The sequence below is a fragment of the Theropithecus gelada genome, chromosome 6, assembly GCF_003255815.1.
Source record: "Theropithecus gelada isolate Dixy chromosome 6, Tgel_1.0, whole genome shotgun sequence".
Classification (NCBI taxonomy): domain Eukaryota; kingdom Metazoa; phylum Chordata; class Mammalia; order Primates; family Cercopithecidae; genus Theropithecus; species Theropithecus gelada.
The window spans coordinates 128,303,484-128,330,917 of NC_037673.1; the positions used below are offsets into that span (position 1 = coordinate 128,303,484).

Sequence of the window (27,434 nt, forward strand, 5' to 3'; positions counted from 1 at the left end):
TTTTCCCATTCTGTAGGTTGCCTGTTCACTCTGGTGGTAGTTTCTTTTGCTGTGCAGAAGCTCTTTAGTTTAATTAGATCCCATTTGTCAATTGTGGCTTTTGTTGCTGTTGCTTTTGGTGTTTTAGACATGAAGTCCTTGCCCATGCCTATGTCCTGAATGGTATTGCCTAGGTTTTCTTCTAGGGTTTCTATGGTTTTAGGTCTAACATTTAAGTCTCTAATCCATCTTGAATTAATTTTTGTATAAGGAGTAAGGAAAGGATCCAGTTTCAGCTTTTTACTTATGGCTAGCCAATTTTCCCAGCACCATTTATTAAATAGGGAATCTTTTCCCCATTTCTTATTTTTGTCATGTTTGTCAAAGATCAGATGGCTGCAGATGTGTGGTACTATTTCTGAGGGCTCTGTTCTGTTCCATTGGTCTATATCTCTGTTTTGGTACCAAACAAAACCATGCTGTTTTGGTTACTGTAGCCTTGTAGTATAGTTTGAAGTCAGGTAGCATGATGCTTCCAGCTTTGTTCTTTTGGCTTAGGATTGTCTTGGCAATGCGGGGTCTTTTTTGGTTCCATATGAACTTTAAAGCAGTTTTTTCCAATTCTGTGAAGAAAGTCATTGGTAGCTTAATGGGGATGGCATTGAATCTATAAATCACCTTGGGCAGTATGGCCATTTTCACAATATTGATTCTTCCTATCCATGAGCATGGTATGTTCTTCCATTTGTTTGTGTCCTCTTTTATTTCACTGAGCAGTGGTTTGTAGTTCTCCTCGAAGAGGTCCTTTACATCCCTTGTAAGTTGGATTCCTAGGTATTTTATTCTCTTTGAAGCTATTGTGAATGGGAGTTCATTCATGATTTGGCTCTCTGTTTGTCTGTTACTGGTCCCAACACTAAACCAGGAAGAAACTGAATCCCCAAATAGACCAATAGCAGGCTCTGATATTGAGGCAATAATTAATAGCCTACCAACCAAAAAAAAAGTCCAGGACCAGACAGATTCACAGCCGAATTCTACCAGAGGTACAAGGAGGAGCTGGTACCATTCCTTCTGAAACTATTCCAATCAATAGAAAAAGAGGGAATCTTCCCTAACTCATTTTATGAGGCCAACATCATCCTGATACCAAAGCCTGGCAGAGACACAACAAAAAAAGAGAATTTTAGACCAATATCCCTGATGAACATCGATGCAAAAATCCTCAATAAAATACTGGCAAACCAAATCCAGCAGCACATCAAAAAGCTTATCCACCATGATCAAGTGGGCTTCATCCCTGGGATGCAAGGTTGGTTCAACATACACAAATCAATAAACGTAATCCAGCATATAAACAGAACCAAAGACAAAAACCACATGATTATCTCAATAGATACAGAAAAGGCCTTTGACAAAATTCAACAGCCCTTCATGCTAAAAACTCTCAATAAATTCGGTACTGGTGGAACATATCTCAAAATAATAAGAGCTATTTATGACAAACCCACAGCCAATATCATACTGAATGGGCAAAAACTGGAAGCATTCCCTTTGAAAACTGGCACAAGACAGGGATGCCCTCTCTCACCACTCCTATTCAACATAGTGTTGGAAGTTCTGGCTAGGGCAATCAGGCAAGAGAAAGAAATAAAGAGTATTCAGTTAGGAAAAGAAGTCAAATTGTCCCTGTTTGCAGATGACATGATTGTATATTTGGAAAACCCCATAGTCTCAGCCCAAAATCTCCTTAAGCTGATAAGCAACTTCAGCAAAGTCTCAGGATACAAAATCAATGTGCAAAAATCAGAATGACTATTATTAAAAAGTAAAAAAAAAAATACAACAGATACTGACAAAGTTGCAGAGAAAACAGAATGCTTATATACTGTTAATGGGAGTGTAAATTATTTCAAACATTGTGGAAAGCAGTGTGGGTAATTCCTCAAACGGCTAAAAACAGAACTACCATTTGACCCAGAAATTCCATTATTGGGTATTTACCCAAAGGAATATAACTTATTCTACCATAAAGACACATACAAGCATATATTTATCATAGCACTATTCACAATAGCAACGACATGGAATCAACCTAAATGTTCATCAATGGTAGACTGGAGAAAAAAATGTGGTACATATACACCATGGAATGCTATGCAGCCATACAAAAGAATATATCCTCAGCAGCAACACAGATACATCTGGAGGCCATTATCCTAAGCAAACTAATACAGGAACAGAAAACCAAACACTGCACAGTCTCACTTATAAGTGGGACCTAAACACTGGGTATATATGGACAGAAATAAGGAACAACAGACACTGGGGCCTACTTGAGGGTGAGAGGAGGGTGGCTATTGAAAAAATACCTATCAGGTACTATGCTTATTACATAGATGATGAAATAATCTGCTCACCAAACCACCGCAACACACAATTTATCTATGTAACAAATGAGATATGTGTACACCTGAATCTAAAATAAAAGATAAAAAATAATGAGGAATTTTATAAACTAATAAACACATGAAAAATAAACAATATGCTCCTGAATGACTAGTGAGTCAATGAAGAATTAAGATGGAAACTGAAAATATTCTTGAAACAAATCATAATGGAAATACAACATACCAAAACCTACAGCATACAGTGAAAGCAGTACTAACAGGGAAATTTACAGTTATAAATGCTTATATCAAAAATAATAAAAACATCAAATAAACAAGCTAACAATGCATCTTAAAGAACTAAAAAAGAGCAAACAAACCCAAAATTAGTAGGAGAAATAAAAAAGATCAGAGCAGAAACAAATGAATTTGAAAACAATACAAAAAAGAAATGAAACAAAAAATTGGTTTCTTGTAAAAAAAACTGACAAACCTGTAGCCAGACTAAGAAACAAGAGAGAAAACCCAATTAAACAAAGTCAGAGATTAAAAGGGAGACATTACAACTGATACCGCAGACATTCGAAGTATCATTAGTATCTACTAAGAGCAACTACATCCAGTAGACATACGCAATCTAGTGTGACTGAACCATGAAGCAATCCAAAACCTTGGGCTGGGCGGGTGGCTCACGCCTGTAATCCCAGCACTTTGGGAGGATGAGGTGGGCGGATCACAAAGTCAGGAGTTCGAGACCAGCCTGACCAACATGGTGAAACCCCATCTCTACTAAAAATACAAAAATTAGCCGGGTGTGGTGGCGTGCGCTTGTAATCTCAGCTTCTCAGGAGGCTGAGGCAAGAGAATCACTTGAACCTGGGAGTCAGAGGTTGCAGTGAGCTGAGATTGAGCCACTGCACTCCAGCCTGGGCAACAGAGTGAGACTCCATCTCAAAATAAATAAATAAATAAAATAAATCCAAAACCTGAACAGGACAATAAAAGTAACAAGATTGAAGCTATAATAAAAAGTCTCCTGGTAAAGAAAAGTCCAGGACCTAGTGGCTTCACTGTTGAACTCTACCAAATATTTAAAGAAGACCTAATACCAATCCTACTCAAACTGTTCCAAAAAATAGAGGATGAGGGAGTACTGCCAAACTCATTCAATGCAATCAGTATTACCCTGATACGAAAACCAGACAAAGATATATCAAAAAAAGAAAACTATAGGCCAATGTCTCTGATGAATATTGATGTAAAAATCCTCAACAAAATAATATCAAACTGAATTCAACAACTTATTAAACAGATCATTCTTCAAGACCAAGTGGGATTTACCCCAAGGATGCAAGGATGATTCAATATATGCAAATCAATCAATATGATACATCATATCAACAGAATAAAGGAAAAAACCGTATGATCATTTAAATTATGCTAGAAAATCATGTGATAAAATTCAACATCCCTTCATGATAAAAATTCTCAAAACACTAGGTACAGAAGGAACATACCTCAATATAATAAAAGCCAATATATGACAGACCTACAGCTAGTATCATACGAAATGGGGAAAAACTGAAAGCCTTTCTTTGTAAATCTGGAACAAGACACGATGCTCACTTTCACCATTATTATTCAACATAGTATCGGAAGTCTTAGCTAGAGCAGTCAGACAAGAGAAAGAAATAAAGGGCATCCAAATTGTAAAGGAAGAAGTCAAATTATCTTTGTTTGCAGATGACATGATCTTATAATTAAAAGAAAAACTAAAGATTCCATCAAAAAACTAGTAGAACTGATAAATAAATTAGGAAAGTTACTGATACAAAATCAACATACAAAAATCAGTGGCATTTTCATATGCCAACTGTGAACAATCCGAAAAAGAAATCAAGAAAGTAATACCATTTACAAGAGCAACAAATAAACTAAAATATCTAGGGCTTAACCAAAAATCTGAAAGATCTCTACAATGAAAACTATGAAACACTGACACAAGAAATTGAAGAAGACAGCAAAAAATTGGAAAGATATTCCATGTTCATGGACTGAAAGAATCAATATTGTTAATATGGCCACACAACCCAAAGCAATCTGTAGGTTTAATGCAATCCCTATCAAAATACCAATGAAATTCTTCCCACAAATAAAACAAAGTGCTAAAATTTATATGGAACACAAAAGACCCAGAATAGTCAAAGCTATCCTGAGCAAAAATAACAAAACTGAGAAATCACATTACTTGACTTTAAATTATATTATGGCACTACAGTAACCCAAACAGCATGGTACTGACATAAAAAACAGACACATAGACCAAGGAATCAGAAAAGGGAACCCATAGATAAATCTGTACATCTACACTGAACTCATTTTTTTACAAAGGTGCCAAGGACATTCTTTGGGGAAGGGCCAGTTTCTTTAATAAGGTGCTTGGAAAACTGGATAGCTACATGGAAAAGAATGAAACTAGACCCTTGTCTGTTGCCATATGAAAAATCAAATTAAAATGGATTAAAAACTTTAAGACCTCAAACTATGAAACTACTACAAAAAAAAAAATTGGGGAAAGTCTCTAGGACATTGGGCTGGGCAATGATATCTTGAGTAATACCCCGCAAACACAGGCAACCAAAGCAAAATGACAAATGAGATTACATCAAATTAAAATGCTTCTGCACAGCAAAGGAAACAATCAATAAAGTGAAAAGACAACCCATAGAATGGGGGAAAATACTTGCAAACTACTTCACCTAATTAGGGATTAATAACCAGAATATATAAGGAGCTCACACAACTCTATAGGAAAAACAAAAATCTAATAATCCAATTAAAAATGAGCAAAAGACCTAAACAGATATTTCTCAAAAGAAGACATACAAGTGGCAAACAGGTATATGAAAAGGTGCTCAACATCATTGATCATCAGAGAAATGCAAATCAAAACTACAATATCATATCATCTTACCCCAGTTAAAATGGCTTTCATCCAAAAGTCAGCCAATAACAGATGCTGGTGAGGATGCAGAGAAAAGGGAACCCTTGTATACTGTTAGTGGGAATGTAAATTAATATAACCACTATGGATAACTGTTGGGAGGTTCCTCGAAAACATAAAAATAGAGATATCATATGATCCAGTGATCCTACTGCTGAGTATATATGCAGAGATATCATATGATCCAGCGATCCTACTGCTGAGTATATATGCAAACGAAAGGAAATCAGTATATCAAAGAGGTATCTGCATTCCCACATTTGTTTCAGCACTATTCACAACAGCCAAGATTTGGAAGCAACCTAAGTGTCCATCAACAGATGAATGGATAAAGAAAATGTGGTACATAAACACAATGGAGTACTATTCAGCCATAAAAAAGAATGAGATCTTGTCATTTACAATAACATGACTGAAACTGAAGGTCATTATGATAAGTGAAATAAACCAGGCACAGAAGGACAAACATCGCTTATTCTCACATATTTGTGGGATCTAAAATCAAAACAATTGAACTCATGGAGACAGAGAATAGAAGGATGGTTACCAGAGGCTGGGAAGGATAGTTGGGGAGGGTGAGTGGTTTGTAGGGAAGGTGGGGATAGTTAATGGGTACAAAAAAAATAGTTAGAAAGAATGAATAAGACCTAGTATTTGCTAGCACAACAGGGTGACTGTAGTCAAAAATAATTTAATTATACATTTAAAAATAACTAAGAGTATAACTGTATTATTTGTAACTCAAAGGATAAATGCTTGAGGGCATGCATACCCTACTTACCCTGATACGATTATTATACATCGAATACCTGTATTAAAATATCTCATGTAAGCCATAAACATATATACCATCTACGTATCCACAAATGTTAATAAAAAAATTTTTTAAAGAAATGTGTAAAAAAATCTCTAGAGTCAGAAGTGACTTATTTAATTTTAAATTTTAAGTTACCATATAAAAGTAAAGATACAAAAACATACAGAATTCAAGAATCCCTATTCTGCCCTACCATGAAGCTTTGTAAATATTTTCCACAGCTAAAGCGACACTTTTTATTGGGCAAAACCTAGGTAAAATCATGGTTGTTTTTGGTACACTTACCACTTTCTTTTTAATTAGTGCTCATCTGTTATTCACACATTCCCTTATTCTTTGATATGTAAAACAAACCCTTCTTCCAATGCTAACCCTCCGGGGTAGAAGGTATTGCTCCTTCCAAGGATTTTGTGCTTTTACAAGATTAGTTTTCATCACTAGACTAATTTTGCTTAGAACAGAAAGTATATTAATTGTTTTAAACATACAGTTCCTAACTTAATGTGTGGCATTTAGTAAATGCTCATTAAGATAACTTCTTAAAATGAAGATTATGCAAATATATATTCATACAAACATTTACAACCATCAACAGCAAAATCAGAAATTCTTCAAGTTTACTCTCAAATGGATGCTATAAAACTTGATGCAGGAAACACAGAAAAATCTGAGATACAGCAGAGGTTAATTAGGATGTAAATGTCTTGCTAAATTTATCCTAATTGTAAACTACATAAGGGTTAATAATGCAAGACACTTTGCTGATCCCTTTATTTTTCAATCATTATGCATAACTACAATATATGTTTACTTATTGTTCTCTCCTACAACTGAAATCTACAAGGGAAGGAAAAGTGCATCACTTCCACTAGTATACATAACAATGTCTAGTATGGAGTTCATATTCATTAAATGTTTATTAAATGAATAAATGATTGATGCTGTGGGGATAGTTAAGACCCACTTTCTGATCCCACATATCTTCATTTCTTAAATACAACCAAGCTAAAAAGTACTCGGTTCACTGGGCTACTAACTTTGTTAATAATGCATGTTGCAGGTAGCAAAAATAAATACAGAACCATGTATTTTAACAGAAGTATTACAATTACTACAGAAAATAATTAGTTTCATATTGATTACCTGATTCTGAATTTGAAGCACACTTTGCTTTTGGAGACACATTTTGATTTGCTACTGTCATCACTCTATAACAAGAACAAACTAGTTAGCGGTATTTTCTAAATCTTTCAGTAACTTTCAAAAATCCTCAAATAATATTTAAAATAAAGATATTTATTTGTGATTAATTATCCTGTGGGAAAATATACAGTTGCTGAGAAAAATGTTACAGTATTTATATGAACAAATAGGTTAATTAAAAAGGCAACATATTTATACATATATGAGTGTGAAGCAATATGTGTAGAGGACAGGGCATAGTGTTTAGAATAAGACAGACCTTGCTTTAAACCCCAGTTCCACTACTCACACTTGAGTGGCCTTTGGAAAGCTACTTAGCCTGCCTTGAGTCTTGGTTACCTCATTTATGCAAAAGGGATAGCAATCCTGTTTCCTAGGATTCTTATGGAAAGAATTTTAAGACACATGACAGATTGATGATGATGATGATGATGATGGTATTATTATTATTATTATTATGGAAAGAGGGTCTTGCTCTGTTACCCAGGCTAGACTGCAGTAAAAGATGTTTTTGAAATTAATATCCTGGGTTTTTTTTGTACTTCTACAAACTAGACCACCCCCAATTCTATCTAAACGTGTAGGAAAGGACTAGCTATCACAAAAGGAATAAATACCAAAGGATCAAAGCTCGGCCTTTGACCACAAAAATGGGATTTCTGAGTCCCTAGCAAGAAAATGCAGTTGAAAACCAAATGTGAGAAGGGGATTTTCTAAATTTCAATACTGATTAATTGAATAGTTGAACTCAGTAAACAGAAACAATTTTATTCTTTCATATTTCCCTTTAAACGTATCCTGTCAAAATAGTACTTTCTTGCCCTGAATGAACTTCCAGGTAGATTTCTTTTTACTGATGCCTTTCTGGCATTCTCTTGTAATAAGTAGCTATTTTTAGGTAACACAAAGTTCGGTGTAATATTACAAATCCAAACTCTTCTTACGCAATTTAAATTTTTTCCTTTTCTCAGCTTGGGCATGATTTAGACTCAGAATATGCTGTGGGAAGAGCAACCACTATTGGTTTTGTCTCTGTTTCTTGTTCTTTTCCCTTGCCTATTTGGAAACTACACTTTGGTTTCCCCTGGAAGTGAATTATAGGAAAGGAGTTTTAGAAATGTATAGGAAAGGTCTTTTTCAATCTTGACTGAACAGTTATGGGCCATTGGTATCTCTAGGATATGACAGGTAATCAAATGTGGACTCTTTCAAACCTGAAGTATTCTGAAGGGTTCTTTGGAGGTTTACCTGTCACTGGAACTCTACCTACCACTGGAGCTCTCTCACTTGCTGCTTTTTATCACCTCCTCAGCTTTTGCCTTTGATGACAGAACCTCCAACTGCTTTTGAGTGAGGTTACTTCATCCTTTGCAAGAAGTCATATTGGGCATAATCGCTTTCAAGATGATCCATAATTAGCCCCATTCTATGGAATCCATAATTGGCCTATTGGCATTATGCACAAATCTTTGTCATGTCAAACTCTGGAGGAATATCTAGCTTTCTCTTTATTCTGCCATTCCAAAGCACCTAACAGACCCTCTTGCCTTTAGACTTTTCAGGTATGAGTCAGAAAGTAACTCCCAGGGACATATGTTGAACCTTCCAAATGGTCCTCTTGGAGCTTCCTTTCTTGTATTGAGGTGAGGGAGAAGTCTCCTCGCTCCATATGACACCAATAATAGCTCTTATCAAAGAAATATGTATTCTTGAACTTTTCATCTTTTTCTTAGCCTTTTCTTAGTTTGAAGATGAGTAATAAGCTAATGCTGGTAGAATTGGGTTTTGACCTCACCTTTTACAAACTCCACATAGATAATTCTACACAGAATAAGGAATGGGGGTACTTGTCAATGATTTGTTTTCATCAGTAAGGCAATTGTCCAAACTCTAAGACAACATGAAAACCACATTTAACATTTTGCTACATTCCTCAAGTTCCTATTAACATATGTAAGTTAAAACACAACTACAGAATTCTACTATTAGCCATTGCTATGGTTTGAATGTTTGTCTCCTCCAAAATTCGTGTTGAAATTTAATCCCCAATGTGGCAGTATTGAGAGACACGGACTTTAAGAGGTGACTGGATCATGAATGCTCTGCCTTCATAAATGGATTAAGCCATTCATGGATTAATGAAGTAATGGATTAATATGTTATCATGGGAATGATATGATTGGCTTTACAAGAGGAAAAAGAGACACCAGAGCTACTATATTCAGTCGTTCAGTCCCTTTGCTATGTGATGCCCTGTGCCACTTCGGGACTCTGCAGAGAGTCCCCACCAGCAAGAAGGCCCTCACTAACTGCAGCCCCTTGACCTTAGAATTCTTAGCCTCCATAACTGTAAGAAATAAATTCCTAGCCAGGCATGGTGGCACATGCTTGTAGTCCTATTTACTCAGGAGGCTGACTGAGGCTGGAAGATCACTTGAACCCAGGAGTTTAAGGTTACAGTGAGCTATGATGGTGCCACTGCACTCCAGCCTGGGCAACAGAGTAAGACTCTGTTTCTGAAAAAAAAAAGAAAGAAGAAAGAAAGGAAAGAAGGAAGGGAGGAAGAAGATGGACAGACAGATGGAAGGAAGGAGAGAGAGAGGGAGGGAGGGAGGGGGAGAGAGAGAGAAAGAAAGAGAAAGAGAAGAAAAAGAAAAGAAAAAGAAAAAGGAAGGTGGTGGGGGAAGGGGAAGGGGAAGGGGAAGGAAATGAAAGGAAAGAAATTCTTTTTCTTTATAAATTACCCAGTTTCAGGTATTTTGTAATAAGCAACAGAAAACAGACTAAGACAACCATATGATACAGAAAAAGCTAAGGAAGTTAACAAAGATAGATCTCTCCTCCACACCTTCCAGTCTACAGCATTATTCCAAAGAGAAGTGGGGCAAAGACTTAGGAAACAAGCAGACAATGGGAGCTGACTTTTCTCCTCAAGGCCCAAATATGGAGACAGGGGTAATATATGGGAGGATGACATTAGAAGAGGTGAAGAGAAAGCCAAAAGGAGAGGGGGTATGTACTAACTCCCTGTTTAGAACTCTAGGAGATGTCCATACAGGGTGGAAACAACATAACAAGAAGAGCTGGGGATGTTTAGGCAGAGAGGGGGCATCAGTTAGCTCTCCTGAGATTCTCTTAATGCCTGGGCATTGAGAACAAGTTCTCAAGGTTCCGTACACCAAGAGCAATGAAGAAAGTGGCCAAATTTACAGCCAAAACACCTGGCATAGGAGTGCTGTGGTGAGGTGACTCTACTACAAAGGTTGTAGAAAGCCACCTAGTCAAAGTTTGGATACAGGACTTCAATGAGACTCAAAGGGTTTGGGAGAGCAACAAAAACCAAGGTGAGGTAAAATCAGCAATGGAGGACCTTAGGTCCTAAATAAGGCCTTAAGTTTATGAGTCAATGATTTTTTCAGTGGAGTCCAGACCTGGTATAGAACCAGTCTAGAAGTCTTGCAGCAAGAATCAGGAAAAATCCAGAGACAGTTATGGGATTCCAGATACCCTCAGATCCTAACCTTACCTTTTCCCCAGCACTGCTACAAGGCTACGTAAGGTCTGCCACTATTCCTACACACTTACATTTAGGGTGACTATTTGTCCAAACTGGAACATTTCTGAGAGTACAAGGGTACTGTTAAGAATTATGTCAGAAAAACAGGCATATACTGAGACTGCCCAGGCAGATAAAGGGGTATGATCGCTCACCAATATGCCATTCTTAGGACTATGGAATGGGGAGAAAATCTAAGGTTCAGCATTCACCCAAAAAGGACTTCTAACCGGAAGTAAATGGATGACAATAAGTAAGTTTAACTCATTATTTCCCAGCTAAATAGGGGAGAAGGGTGATGAGGTTTTAAGAGAAGTTTAGATGAGTTATTTTAAAAAATAAATGAAGCTATATTTTCTTTGCACATATAAGTGGTAGGTTTTATTTTTCAAAGAGAGGTCAGTATTTAGGTGAGACAGGAAATAGTCTCAGATACACATAATCAAGTGTTTTATTACATTTGCTCCATTTCAATACATAGACAACAGTCATTAAAGTGGATCTGCAAAGAAGTTATAGCAATATAAATAAAACCCCCTTTCTCCATTAGCTACTATGTCAAAGTTGTAGGGGTTTTACTTTGTGAATGTGCTACTTAAATAAAGAGAATACCAGATGTCTAGTAGACAATAGGCGCTCAAATCTAGTATTATTATTATCCAAATACCATTCTATCCTCCTTAAGAATGTATTATATTATAAATTGCGGAAGGAATTTTTTTAAGTGACTCCATCATCATCTCTGGTGACCTTAGTCATTTGTATTTACAATTTTCACTGTCATTTACTGAAGGACAATTCACCCAAAAACAACAGTAACAGATTTTATTTTCTTCAGAAAATTCTCACTATTTAGATACAGGAATATTCATAAAGAGGCTATCATACTAACGCTACTCTCTTCTCACGCTACATACATTTCCCAAGGAGACAACTATGCCTTCAGCCCAGGACTTTTCCCTTGCTCTCTGGGCTGGGCCATCCAACTCATTGTTGGACACCTCCATTTCAAAGTGCTGTCGGTACCTCAGTGTTACCCCACTCCTGCTTTTTCATTTGTGTTCCCTCACCTAGTGAATAAGTTTTCATCCAATTTCCTAAGTCAGAGGGCTGAGGGCCAACTTGGATTTCGACTTCTTCCAATCTGTCATTAAAAACTATTGACTATCCCTCTTGAATTTTTCTCAAACTTTTCCTTTTTGCTATCATTTGTTTTTAATCAATTTCAATTTTGTTCACTACTATATCTCTAGCAATTACAACAGTCCTGACATATAGTGAGTCCTCAACAAATAATAAATGAACACCTGAGTTTGTGGACTAACAATCATATTTGCTATATAACTATTATAATACAGGGTTTCAGAAGCTCAACAATTTTAAGATTTTAATTCTTACGTTTCTCTGTGGCATTTCTGATAGTCTTCTGAAGAGGTACCTAGGAAAGAAAATAAAAGCAATCTATTAGAAATATAATTTGAAGACAGACCAGAGGCTAAAATTAGGTAAAAATGAATATTTTCACCCAAGTGCAGTTTATTTTTATAACTTTTTAAATATTGGGTTTTTTGGTCTGTCACTTAAATTAGGTAAAAATATTTTCAAAATATCAAAGTAAAAAAATGTTGCAAAATGTTACGAGATACAGGAGTCTCTCCCTTGTATTTGAATAGTTCTTTATAATTTTTGAAGTCTTTTTACATGTATTATCTTACTTGATTCTTACAACAATCCTGTCAGGTAAATATATCAATTTATTATCCCCATTTTACTATAAGAAAAAAATAACTGGTCAGATTACAAAACTAGGCTGGGTACAGTGGCTCACGCCTGTAATCCTAACACTTTGGGGAGCCAAGGCAGGTGGATCACCTGAGGTCAGGCATTCAAGACCAGCCTGGGCAACAAGGTGAAACCCCGTCTCTACTAAAAATATAAAAATTAGCTGGCCGTGGTGGCACACGCCTGTAATCCCAGCTATTTGGGAGGCTGAGGCACCAGAATTGCTTGAACCCAGGAAGTGGAGGCTGCAGTGAGCCGAGACTGCGCCACTGCACTCCAGCCTGGGCAACAGAGTGATACTCTGTCTCAAAAAAATAAAAAAATAGAAAACTAATAGTCAAATACTAGTCCAATACCAAATATATAGAAACGCATACTAGTAGATTGATTAGTCAAGAGAATTTCTGCCAGCCAACATTTGACTGCCTCAGGTACATTAAGATGTTAATAGAAATATAAAGAACCATGGGTATAGTTATCTAAAGAAATTAAAACCTTTAGTGGCTTTGGTACTTTGCTTATGTTAGATTAGGATTTTTAAATCTCACAAATTAAAGAGGAGACAAAGTGAATGATGCCTTTAAGCATTTCCTCAAAGGGAGGTTCTCAAAACATATACAGTGGACCCTTATCATCTAGCATCTATTCTGTTTTTGCTGGTAAGAGTTGCCTCGTTTTTCTTCCCTGATGGTCCAGGCATAGCCTATAACTCAATGCTGTGAGAGCCCTGTATCTCCCTGGACAAAGTGACTGGTTCAGGGAAAGGCACATAAACTAATGAAGCCCATGTGTAAGGTCCAGGACTTCAGTTCAAATTGTTGGGAAAGAGAAGCACTTTTTTCAATGTATTGTGAGTATGTAAGCCCAGAGCCAGCAAAAGTTGCTCCAAGAAGGGACTTGTCTGGGAGCATAACTGACATAGAGGGATCCTGAGCCAGGGGATAGAGAGGAATTGGATCCTACCAATATCATTTGAAACCCTGGATCAAATTGCCTATGTACCTGATTTATTGCTGAATTTTTCAGGTACATGTGGTAACAAATTCCCTTTTTAACCTAATACTGTTAGTTTTTTGACATTTGCAATGGACAAGAATCCTAACCAAAACATTTGCTAAAGAGACAGGCTGCTTCTTTGAGAACTTTATTTCAGCAAAGGAGTTGCCAAACTAAACATAAAACAGAAGACAAGGCCTTCAAACACTAGAAATATTGCCATCTAGACAGCTATCAACTTTCCAATAAAGGACCCCTAACTCAATGTTCTTTGACTAATATGACCCTTTCTTAGTGGCAGGCTCTAATAGATGGGCTGCCAATATCCATTCCTACTCCCCTTCTTCATTTTCCTTGCCTTCTACCACAATAGAGGATAGGAAAGCAAAATACTTGGTTTCTCAGCCTCCCTGGTGGTAGATAAATGCATGACCCAGTTCTGGCCAATAGACCAAAGTAGAAGTCAGCTGGGAATTTCTAGGAAAGCTTTTCTTCTTTCAATAAAAGGATACATGTGGCGCTCAGCCTTCTCTCATTCTTTCTACCAGGAACATGGCTGTGACACCTAGAGTTTAGCAACCACCTTGCAACTATGGGGTAACAGACCAACACACTTGGTTGTATGTTGACATAAGACCCTATGATCTTGATGATATTAGTGAGTTGCTACATAGCTCTGGGCTGGTATGGGAGAAACATAAACCCAATATAAATTTAAAAAATTTTGCATGACAAAAAATACCATGAACAAAAAGACAACCAACAAACTGGGACAAAATATTCATAATATATACCACAGACAAAAGGCCAATATTCTTCAAATAAAAATGGCCCTTAAACATATGAAAAATGTTTAAACTCACATGTAATTATGGAAATGCAAGTTAAAATAGCACAGAGATACTATTTGTCACCTTTGAGAGTAGCAAAATTTAAAAAAAAATGACAGCACATTCTGTTGGTAAGGATATAGGGAGACCAGCACTTTAACACACTGCTGTTTGGAATGCAAACTGTTATAATCCTTCTGGAGGAAAATTTGGCAATATCCAATAAAATGATAACCTTCTGACCCAGCTATCCTACCTCTGGAAATCTACCTTGAAGACACACTGCCAATAACATGAAAATATATATCATAAGTTTATTCATTGTGTATTGTTTATAATGGCAAAATATTGGGGAAAAACCTAAATACCCAATATATAGGTATTTTTGAATAAACAAAAGTACGTCCACAGAGTGGAGTACTATGCAGCTGTAAAAAATAAGAGGAAGATCTCTATGTAAACTGATGTGGAGTGATTTCTAGTACATACTGTTAGGTGGAAAAATCAAAGTGAAAGAAGAGTAGCTATGTAGCATGGTACCCTTCATGTAACAAAGAAGAGGATATAAAGAAATACATTGAGATCTCCTCATTTGTACAAAAGAAACACAGGAAGGATAAGCCAAAAACTAAAAAGACCAGTTACCCACAGTGGGTAAGTGAGAAAGGGGTAGAAAGAAGAGAAGAATGGTAGCAGGAAGAAGGAGAAAGTGATAATTTTCTGAGAATATTTTTTTATATAGCTATGACTCTAAAACCATAGTAATATTTCATATTCCTAAATACATACACAAAACCAAACAGGACAGGTGAATGCAAAAGTGAATCAATAACAAATGAGTATAGCTATACATATTACAAGTGAATAACTTCTCATATGTTAAGGGAGGTGGGGAGAAAATGAACTTACATAACTTTGGAAAATTAGTATTTTGACTGGATGCTGTAATGCTAAAGACAAAAAGAACTGTATGCAAATGCTGTAATTTATTTACTTAAATGTGTTTCTTACAGGGGCCTGGGTTAACACTTCTGAAACTACTCTATATATACTAGAAATAAATAAATAAATAAATAAATATACAAATAAATAAATAAATGAATGAACGTATGATGAAAGTATTGGATTTCAAACCATAGAATAAATATCCATGAGTCTACACTGAATTAGTAATCAAATAAATAAACAAATGGCAGAAAAGAGAAAGTTCTTCTTTTACAGTAGAATTCCAATTAATAAAAGTAGCAGTAAAGCATAGAATAAAAAATCACCATTGGACAAACACCACAGTAATAAAGGTTGAAGTCAACTGGCTGCTCTGATGGCTGCTAAAATTAGTGAAATACAGTTTCAGAAGAAAGAGAGTTTACAGTCTCAAACTATCTTTTTGTAGATATTCAAAAATTACAAAGAGAAAACAGCAATTTTTAATTGGAGGAATTCAGCAGATACCACCTTAACCAAATGATGAAATTTAACATCACCAGTAATAAGACATAATATTCTTCAAATAAAAATGAGAGGACAACATGAACCCTTTGATACGATATGATACACTGCAAAGGCACAACATAATTTCTGTGGTACTCTTACCAAAAACTGCATAACTTCATTCCTTTTTTTTTTTTTTTTTTTTTCCAGAATATCCATATTCTGTCACCCAGGCAGAAGTTCAGTGGTACAAACATGGTTCACTATAGCCTTGACCTCCTGTGCTCAAGTGATCCTCTCATTCTCCCACCTCAGCCTCCTGAGTAGCTGGGACTACAGGCGTGCACCACCACATCTGGCTCTTTTATTTTTTGTAGAGATACAGGTCTCACTATGTTGCCCAGGCTGGTCTCGAACTCCTGGCCTCAAGCAGTCCTCCCACCTCAGTCTCCCAAAGTGCTGGGATTACAGGTGTCAGCCACTGCACCCAGCCATAACTTCATTCCTATCATGAGGAAACATCAAGACAAATCCCAACCAAGGGACATTCTACAAAATAACTCATCAGTAATCTGAAAGACTGAGGAACTATTACAAACTGCAGGAGACTAGGGAGAAGTAACAATTAAATGTGACATGGGATCCAGGATGGATCATGAAACAGAAAAAAGAAAGACTAAACGAAAAGTCTAAAAATAGTTCAAAATAAAAAGTTATAAAAGGCTGAGTGCAATGGCTCATGCCTATTATCTCAGCACTTTGGAAGGCCAAGGTAGAAGAATTGCTTGAGGCCAGGAGTTTGAGACCAGCCTGGGCAACATAGCGAGACTCCATCTCTACAAAAAATTGTTTAAATTACTTGTTGTGCCCGGGAGCAGTGGCTCACACCTGTAATCCTAGCACTTTGGGAAGCCAAGGCAGGCAGATCACCTGAGGTCAGGAGTTCAAGACTAGCCTGGCCAACATGGTGAAACCCCATCTCTACAAAAATACAAAAATTAACTGGGTGTGGTGGCACGCACCTGTAACCCTAGCTACTAGGGAGGCTGAGGCAGGAGAATTGCTTGAACCTGGGAGAGAGAGGTTGCAGTGAGCCTAAATTGTGCCACTGCACTCCAGCCTGGGCAAAACAGTAAGACTCTGTCTCAAAATAAATAAATTTTAAAAGTAAACTAAACATACTTCTGCTATTATTAGATATTATCTGTAGCCAAAGGTAATCCAACTGATAAACTTAGCTTAGAAATCATTCAAGAGAAAAAATCCTTTGCTTTTCCAACATAGATAAGAAATGTTCCCCCGTGTGTGCAACTCACTTAAAATTGCAGAGACATTTGAAAACTGTGGTGCCTTCTCTATCGCTACTGCTTTACTGGTATCCAGAAGAGTAGAATTCTTCCACTGCATGTGTTCTTCCAAGTTGGGACACTCCCAGTCTAAAACAGCAGAGAAGAAATAGCGTAAGACTTTAAACAGCAGCCTACAAATGATGGGTTCCTTCCTACCCCACCTTAGGTCCCCAGCCCATACCAAATGATGGTATTATAATTGAAGGTTTTGGATGAGAGAGAAAAAAAATAAGCTTTGACAGATCAATATACTAAATAATCTATGGTCTATTCTGGTTCTTTTACCCTGCCTTCCTTTCTAGACTTTTCCACCATAAGGATTATTGATCTAAGAGACAGGTAGCACACGTGTGAGCTGCCTGTTATATTTTATATACGTTATACCTATGTACCATTAAAAATCACATCACTAAATAACATACAGTCAGCCCTTTGTATCTATGAGTTCCACATCTGTGGATTCAACCAACCATGGACTGAAAATATTCAGGAAAAAATTGCATCCGTACTCAACATACACAGTCTTTTTTTTCTTGTCATTATTCTCCAAACAATACAGTATAACAACTATTTACATAGCATTTACATTGTATTAAGTATTATAAGTAATCTAAAGATTATTTAAAGTATATAGAAGGATGTGCATAGGTTACATGCAAATACCATGCCATTTTATATCAGGGACTTCAGCATCCACAGATTTTGGTATCCAAGGGAGGTTTTGGAACCAACCTCCATGGATACCAAGGGACAAACTGTACATAAACTGCTATTACTTAATATCAGTTTTAAGCTTTCTAGTGATTTCCCACTATGGAAGAATAAGACTATTCCCTGTATATTCGCCCACCCCACCTTTCCTACCCCTCCCATTGTATCTATAGTGTTATATCATATATTAAGTTAGATCAATATTCATATAGACATATGATGATAAAATGTTTATAAAAATGCTGTTTACTCTGGTGGTATATCAAAACCACCTTTTGTTTTTCCTGGAGTCAATACAAGTCCCTTTCCTCATCTGTTTAGTTTTATACATACACAGACACATACACACACACTCTTTTGAGACAGAGTCTTGCCCTGTCGCCCAGGCTAGAGTGCAGTGGTGTGATCTCGGCTCATTGCAACCTCAGCCTCCTAGGTTCAAGTGATTCTCCTGCCTCAGACACCTGAGTAGCTGGGATTACAGGCACCCACCACCATGCCCGGCTAATTTTTGTATTTTTGTAGAGACAGAGTTTCGCCATGTTGGCCAGGCTTCTCTCGACCTCCTGACCTCAAGTGATTCGCCCGCCTCAGCCTCCCAAAGTGCCGTGATTACAGGCGTGTGCCACCACTCCTGGTCTCTATACATGTTTTAATCTATTTAATCTCAAACACTACCAAATTGCATAAATCCATTCCATTTATTCCACTCCCTGGTGTTTTAGAATTTCATAATGCTGTGCCTTGGTGTTTTTCATCTACTGTACTAGGCACACTATGGTCCTATTAACCCAGAAACTCACAATTTATAGCTCAAAAAATGTTCTTGAATATTTACTGATAATTTTCTTCCCTTTTTTCCATTATCTTTTCCTGGATCTCCTATTGTTTGACGTTGGATTTCATATACTGTTCTTATATTTTTTCTCTAAATTTTAATCTTTTTTTCTTTATTTTCTCCTCTTTTTCCCTCCTTTTTTTCTTACGATTTTTTTTTCTGGTAAATCTCAACTTAATATTTTAATCCCTTTACTGAGTTTTCCATTCTGCTATTGCATTTCATTGTTCTTAGAACAGCCTCTTTTTTATAGCATCTTATTCTTATTTAATGGATAAAATATACATTTTCTTATCTCAATGAAGATTTTTAAAAATATTTTCCTCTCCTTGTTCCTATTTCTCCTTGATTCTTTTTCCTCCTACTTAATTTCCTTGTTTCAAGATTTTTAAATTTTAAAAGTTTAAACATTTTAATTTTTAAAATTCCTTTTATAGTTAGAACACTTACATGAGATCTACACTCAAACTTTTAAGTGTACAATCCAGTGTTGTTAACTAAAGGCACAGCATTCTATAGCAGCTCTCTAGAGCTCACTTCTACATGTGTAAGTGAAACTTAATATGGATTGATAGCAACTCCCAATTTTCCCTTCCTGCAAGATCCTGTCAAACATCATCCTACTCTCTGCTTCTATGAGTTTGGCTATTTTAGATAACTTATATAAGTGGAAATATCAAGTATTCGACCTTCTGTGACTGGCTTATTTCATGTAACATAACGTCCTCAAGGTTCATCCGTGCTGTCACAAATTGCAGGATTTCTTTCTTAAGGCTGAATAATATTCCATTGCATTTATACATCACATTTTCTTTATCCATTCATCTATCAACAAACATTAAGGTTTTTTCCACATCTCGGCTACTATGAATAATGCTGCAGTGAATAAGGGAGTGCTAATATCTCTTTGAGATCCTGATTTTAATTATTTTGGATATTCATACAGGGACTGATGGACCACATGGTCATTCTGTTTTCAATTTTTAGAGACACCTCCATACTGTTTCTATAGCTGCTGTGCCATTTTATAGTCCCACCAACAGTGTACAAGGGTTCTAAATTATCCACACCCTTGCCAACATTTGTTATCTTTTGTTTTTGTTTTTTGGTAATAGCCCTTTTAACAAGTGTGAGGTGATACTGTGGTTTTGATTTGCCTGTTCCTGATGATTAATGATGTTGAGCATTTTTTCATATGCTTGTTGGCTATTGCTGCTGCTGCTTTGGAGAAGTATCTATTCAAGTTATTTGTCTAATTTTTAAATCAGGTTGTCTTTTCTGTTTAGTTTTGCTATTCAGTTATAAGAGTTCCTCATGCATTTTAGTTATTTACTCCTTTATCAGATATATGATTTACAAATATTTTCTTCCATTTTGGTATGTTGTCTCTTTACTCTGTTGATTGTTTCTTTTGCTGTTCAGAAGCTTTTGCTGTGCAGAAGTGATAATGTCTCACTTGTTACTGCTCTTGTTGCCTACACTTTTGGTATCATATCCATGAAATCACTGCTAAGACTGATGTTATGAAGCTTTTCCCCTATGTTTTCTTCTAGGAGTTTTATATGTAAGTATTTAATCCATTTTGAATTAATTCTTGTGTATTAGTGTCAATGTCCAATTTCATTACTTTGTATGTGGATATTCAGTTTTCCCAACAGCATTTGTTGAAGAAAGTATCCTTTCCTCATTGTGTATTCTTGGTACTCCATCCTGTCAAAGATAAGTTGGCCATATATGTATGGATTCATTTATCTTATGACAGTACCATACTGTTTGAATTACTATAGCATCACAATGTATTTTGAAATCAGGAAGTATGATGTTCCTACTTTGTTCTTCTCAAGATTGTTTCGGCTATTTGAGCTTCTTTGTAGTTCCATATACACTTCAGGGTTGCTTTGTTATTTCTATTAAAAAATGCCATTGAGATTTTGATAGAGATTGCATCCAATTTGTAGACTGCTTTGGGTGTATTGATATTTTAACAATATTAAGTCTTCCAACTCATAAACACGGGATGTGCGTCCATTTCTTTTTAAATTTTATTCATCATTGTTTTTCAGCATACATATCTTCTACTTCTTAAGTTTATTCCTAAATATTTTATACTTTTTGATGATATTGTAAATGAGATTGTTTTATTTCCTTTTCAGGTAGTTTATTGCTAGTATATAGAAACACAACTGATTTTCGTATGTTGATTTTATAATCTACAATTTTACTGAATTCATTTAATCGTTCAAATATGTTTGTGTGTGTGTGTGTGTGTGTGTGTGTGTGTGTGTGTGTTTAGACAGAGTCTCGCTCTGTCACCCAGGCTGGAGTGCAGTGGCATGAACCCAGCCCACTGCAACCTCCACCTCCCGATTAAAGCAATTCTCCTGCCTCAACATCCTGAGTATCTGGGACTGCAGATGCCTGCCACCACGCCCAGCTCATTTTTGTATTTTTAGTATAGAAGGGGTTTCACCATGTTGGCCAGGCTGGTCTTGAACTCCTGATTTCATGTGATGTGCCCGCCTCGGCCTCCTAAATTGCTGGAATTACAGGTGTGAGCCACCACATCCGGCCTTATGGTGTCTTCAGAGTGTTTTACATATAAGATCATGTCATCTGCACAAACAGATTATTTTACTTCAATTTAGATGCTTTTTATTTTTTTGTTGCCTAATTGCTGTGACTAGGACTATGCTGAATAAAAGTATTCAGCATACTTCCTGATCTTAGAGGAACAGCTTTCAGTTTTTTACTACTGAGTATGATGTTAGCTATGGGCTTCTCATATACTCTCTTTATTATGTTGAGGTAATTGCCTTCTGTTCCTAGTTTGAGAGTTTTCATCATAAAAGATGTTGAATTTTGTCAAATCCTTTTGCTGTATCTATTGAAATTACTGTGTAATTGTTACCCTTCATTCTGTTAAAGTAGTGTTACACTTTAGTTGATTTTTGTATTTGGAACCAACCTTGCATTCCAGGGATAAATGCCACTTGGTCATGGTGTATGATCCTTTTAATGTAGAGATGAATTTGAATTGCTAGTATTTTGTTGAGGATTTTTACGTCTATGTTTATCAGGGATATTGTCTTATAGTTGTCTTTGCTTGTAGTATTTACCTCACTTTAGTATGAGGGTAATGCTGGCCTCAAAGAATTAGTTTGAAAGTGTTTTCTCCTCTTTAATTTTTAAGAAGAGTTTAAGTTTAAGAATAGTTTAATAAAGACCATATATAAGAACTGGAATTAAATATTCTTGAAATGTTTGGTAGAATTCACCAGTGAAGCCATCTGGTCCTGGACTTGTCTTTGTTCGAAGGTTTTTGATTGCTTGTTCAATTTCCTTACTAGTTATAGGTCTGCCCAGATTTTATATTTCTTCATGACTCAGTCTTAATAGGTTATATGTTTCTAGGAATTTCTTCTTTCCTTCTAGGTTATTCAATTTATTGTCCTATAATTGGGCATGGAAGTCTCATGATTATTTTTGTTTCTGTGGCATCGGGTATAATGTTTCATCTTGCACTTTGAATTTTATTGAGTCTTCTTTTTTTCTTAATCTAACTAAAGGTTTGTCAAATTTGTCCTTTCAACAAACCAACTCTTAGTTCCACTGATTTCTATTTTTTTCGATTCTCTGTTCCATTTATTTCTGCTCTAAACTTTATTTCCTTCTATCTGATAATTTTTGGCTGTTCATTCTTTTTTCTAGTTCCTTGAGGTGTAACATTAGCTTATTTGAAATGTTTCTTTTTAAATGTAGTTATTGCTATAAAATTCCCTCAATACTGCTTTTGCTATATTCCACGTTTTAATATATTGTGCTTTTGTCCAAAGATATTTTGTAATTTCCCTTTTGATTTCTTCTTTGACTCATTGGTTATTCAAGAGTATGTTAAATTTCCACATATTTGTGAATTTTCCAGTATTCCTTCTACTACTGATTTCTAGTTTTATTCCATTGTGGTCAGAAAAGATACTTGGTATGTTTTCAATCTTCCATTTGTTAAGACTTGTTTTGTGACATAACATGATCTATTATGGAGACTGTCCTATCTGTGCATGAGAGAAATATATATTCTGCCACTGTTGGGTAGAATGTTTTATATACATATTAGGTCCATGTTTTCTATAGCACTGTTCAAGTCTGCTGTTTGCTTACCTGTTTTCTGTCTGAATGTTCTATCCATTGTTAAAAGTGGGTTATATTGAATTATCCCACAATTATTGTATTACTATTTTTCCCTTCAGTTCTGTCAATGTCTGTTTTATATATTTAGATGCTGATGTTGGGTGCATACGTATTTATAACTGTATATCTTCCTGGCGAATTTACCTTTTTATTCTTATTTTTGTTCTTCGTCTCTCATGACTGTTTTTGATTTGAAGTCTATCTTGTCTGACACAAATATAGCCACCCCTGCTCTCTTTTGGTTACCATTTGTATGGAATATCTTTTTCCATCTCTCCATTTTTAGTGTATGTATCTTTAAATCTAAAGAGGGTCATTTGTAGACATCACATCATTTGATCTTGTTCTTTTATCCATTCAGTCACTCTGTGTTTTGATTAGGAAGTTTAACTTATTTAAAGTAATTATTGGTAGGTAGGGACTTAACTATTGTCATTTCACTAATTGTTTCTCTCTTGTAATTCTTTTGTCCCTTTTTCCTTTAGTGCTGTCTTCCTTTGTGTTCCATTGCTTTTTGTATATATCGATAAAGGTTTTCTTTTTCTTCTTTTGTGATTCTTCCATAGGAATTCTGTTTATGTTGACCATGGGGCTTATGTAAAATCTTATATAGTAACAGTCTAAGCTGATAATTTCAATTGCATACAAAAACTACACTTCTACTTCTCCCCCTCTTGCACTTTATTCATGTCACAATTTATATATTTTAGTTGTATTATTAACATCTTCAGTTAGTTTTTGACATTTTTATCTTTTAACTAGAACTAAAAGTGATTTAATTCTGGTATACTACTATAACAATATTACTGTATTCTGTACAGTATTACAATTACTATTACATTACTATTGTAATAGTAAACTACTATAAAGAATTGGTGAGCTTGAGGACAGGTCATTTTTAAAGACTCCAAAAGCAATTGCAAGAAAAACAAAAATTGACAAATGGGACATAATTAAATTGAAGAGCTTAACAGTAAACTACTATTACAATATTACTGTATTCTGTATTTATCTATATATTTACCTTTACCAATGAGTTTTATACTTTCATGTTACTGTTTAGCATCCTTGAGTTTCAACTTAAATAACTCCTTTCAGCATTTCTTGTAAGGCAGGTCTAGTCATAGTAAATTCCCTCAGCTTTTGTTTGTCTGGGAAACTCCTTGTCTCTCCATTTTTGAAAGACTGTTTTCCTGGGTGTACTGTTCTTGATTGATTTTTCTTTTAGCACTTTGAATATATCATCCCATTCTCTCTGATCTGTAAGGTTTCTGCTGAGAAATCCACTCATAGTTTTATGGCAGCTCCCCTGTACATGTCAAGTCACTTTTTACTTGCTGCTTTCAAATTTTTCTTTATATATGGCTTTTGACAATTCAATTATAATGTTTCTCAGCGTGGATTTCTTAGATTCCTTCTACTTGGGTCCCTTGGGCTTCCTGGATCTAAACGTCCATTTAATTCCCCAGATTTGGGATGATTTTAGCCACTATTTCTTTGATTACACTTTCAAGTCCTTTCTCTCTTCTTCTCTGGGACTCCCATATTGCAAATGTTGGTCTGCTTGATAGTGGCTCACAAATCTCATTTCTTCAATCTTTTCATTCCTTTTTCTTCACTAATGGCATAATACTAAATGACCTTTATTTTTCTTCTAAATTTTACTTTAGATATAGGAGGTACACATGCAGGTTTGTTACATGGGTAAACTGTGTGTCACTGGGGCTTGGTGTACAAATGATTTGTCACCCAGATAGTGAGCACAGTATTCAATAGGTAGTTTTTCAATCTTCACCCTCTTTCCACCCTCCAACCTCAAGTAAGCCCGAGTATCTACTGTTCCCTTCTTTGTGTCCATGTGTACTCAATGTTTAGTTCCCACTTATAAATGAGAACATACCGTATTTGGTTTTCTGTTCCTGCATTAATTTGCTTAGGATAACGGTCTGCAGCTGCATCCATGTTGATGCAAAATATATGATTTCATTCTTTTTTATGTCTGTGTCGTATTCCATGGTATACATGTACTACACTTTCTTTATCCAGTCTACCACTGATGGGCATTTAGGTTAATTCCATGTCTCTGCTATTGTGAAAAGTGCTACAACAAACATATGTTTTCATGTGTCTTTACAGAATGATTCCTTTGGAAATACATCCAGTAATAGGATTGCTGGGTCAAATGATAGTTCTAGGTTCTTTGAGAAATCTGCAAACTTCTTTCCATATTGGCTAAACTAATTTACATTCCCATTTCCTCTGTGTACCAGCAGTGTATAAGCTTTCCCTTTTCTCTACAATCTCACAAACACGTTATTTTTTGACTTTTTAATAATAGCCACCTTGACTGGTATGAGATGGTATCTCATTGTGGTTTTGATTTGCATTTCTCTAATGAGAAGAAGACATACTTCTTTAATCTTCTTTATATTCATGCCCTTTGCCCATTTTTTAATAGGATTGTTTTTTGCTTGCTGATTTAAATTCTTTATAGATTCTGGATATTAGATCTTTGTTGGATGCATAGTTTGCAAATATTTTCTCCCATTCTGTAGGTTGTCTGTTTACTGTGTTGATAGTTTATTTTGCTGTGCAGAAGCTCTTCAGTTTAATTAGGTCCCATTTGTCAATTTTTGTTTTTCTTGCAATTGCTTTTGGAGTCTTTAAAAATGACCTGTCCTCAAGCTCACTAATTCTTTATTCTTCTTGAGCTAGTGTGCTGTTATATTGTTCTACTGAATTTTTCTTTTGTTTTTTTTTTAGAGCGGTCTTTCTCTGTCACCCAGGCTGGAGTGCAGTAGCATAATCACAGCTCACTGTAACGTCAAACTCCTTGGCTCAAATGATCCTCCCACCTCAGCCTCCTAAAGCATTGGGATTACAGGCATGAGCCACTGTGCCTGCCCTCAGTTCAGTGATAGTATTATTCAGCACCAAAAATACCTATTTTGTTCTTTTTAAAACTTTCTTTTTGTTGAAATTCTTATTTTGCTCATGTATTGTTCTTCTCAGCTTGTTGAGCATCTTCATAATGATTATTTTGAATTAGTTGTCAGAAAATTTGTATATCTCCATTTCATTAGGGTCAGTTTCTGGGGATTTATCTTGTTCCTTTGTTTGGACCATGTTTCCCTGCTTCTTAATTTTCCTTGACTCTTGGTATCAGCATCTATACATTAGAAAAAACATCCACTTCTCCCAGTCTTGCAGACTGGCATTGTACAGAAGACCCTTATGAATAAGCCTACCCAGAGATCTCTCAAATCTTTTTGCTAGTCCAAACCACCATCTTTGTTGTTATCAGCCTCCAGGCATTTAGAATATGTCAGATCCTGTCAACATTTTAAGACAGGTGTGACAGAAGCTAGTCCCAAAAACATCCCTTAAAAAGCTGCAATGGACACACAATCCAACTCCTTCTCTCCCGAGGGAGAAGCCGGAATCTGGTTTTTTTCCCCCCTACTCACTCTGCACTGAGCCAGGTGGAGGGCAAGTGGCAAATGTTTGTGTCCTAGAGCAAATTGTCATCTTTATTCTCAGCAGTCAGCAGTCACCTTGGGTATGTTGGGTCCTATCAGCACTCTCAGACAGGCAAGACAGAAGTCAGTTCCCTCAGGCATTCCTCAGAGAATTCAGAACACTGGATGTATTGTCAAGTCCCTTATCTTGCTCTTCCCCTCAGGGAGAAGCTGAAAACTGTGGTATGGGTTTCCTCTCAATTGTATGATGTTGTGCTAGGAGTAGGAATTATGGTGAGGATGTCTCAAATTGTCCTACTGGCTTTGATGTGGCTGGCCCCATGCTTGCCAGGATGCAGGCGCCTGTCTACTGTGTTCTGAATTTTACACCAAGTGAACTGGTCCATATACTGCTGTTGGTGTGCCCATAAGGAGTAGGCAGGGCCATGGCTTCCTGTTTCAACATCTTGGCGACAGCATTCTCACACTTTGTTTTGCTTTGATATCTCTTTTTAATGTTAGAGGCTTTACTCAGAAGTCTGGTGATCCTTGGCTCTCTGTTCATATTTAAAAGTGGGTCCTAAAAGGATAAGTGGTATCCCTATGGTCTAGGTGGGGCTTGTCACGTAGTTGGCTTCACTGTAGGGTCTTCTGCCTGGTCCGTTTCATTGAGGACTCCTGAGGTCAGTATCTTTAGATATTTTCTTCTGGGGTACTCAGTTCCTGAGAAAATAATCTTTCATTTTCTCAACAGAAGGTTTCAAGTCTGGGAAGCTGACAAGAAAAATGGGCTGTTGGGGTAGGGTGGAAATAAGCATTGGGTGAGCAGATCCCATAATTTAGGACGTACACTTTTACTTAATTTCCTCTTCCAAATTCAGTACATTATCTGCAGCAGTCAG

General features: G+C 36.2%; 1 protein-coding gene across 2 annotated transcripts in view; it reads right to left on the reverse strand.

Annotated features, from left to right (window-relative positions):
* Positions 1–27,434, reverse strand: part of MEIKIN (meiotic kinetochore factor) — a 142,244-nt gene that overhangs the window by 101,094 nt on the left and 13,716 nt on the right. For both annotated transcript variants that reach the window (XM_025388686.1, XM_025388687.1), the window contains exons 6-8: positions 17,305–17,424; positions 12,348–12,387; positions 7,334–7,398 (exon numbers count right to left, since the gene is read on the reverse strand). In XM_025388686.1, coding sequence (XP_025244471.1) covers positions 7,334–7,398; positions 12,348–12,387; positions 17,305–17,424 — 225 coding nt within the window. The remainder of the gene's footprint in view (positions 1–7,333; positions 7,399–12,347; positions 12,388–17,304; positions 17,425–27,434) is intronic.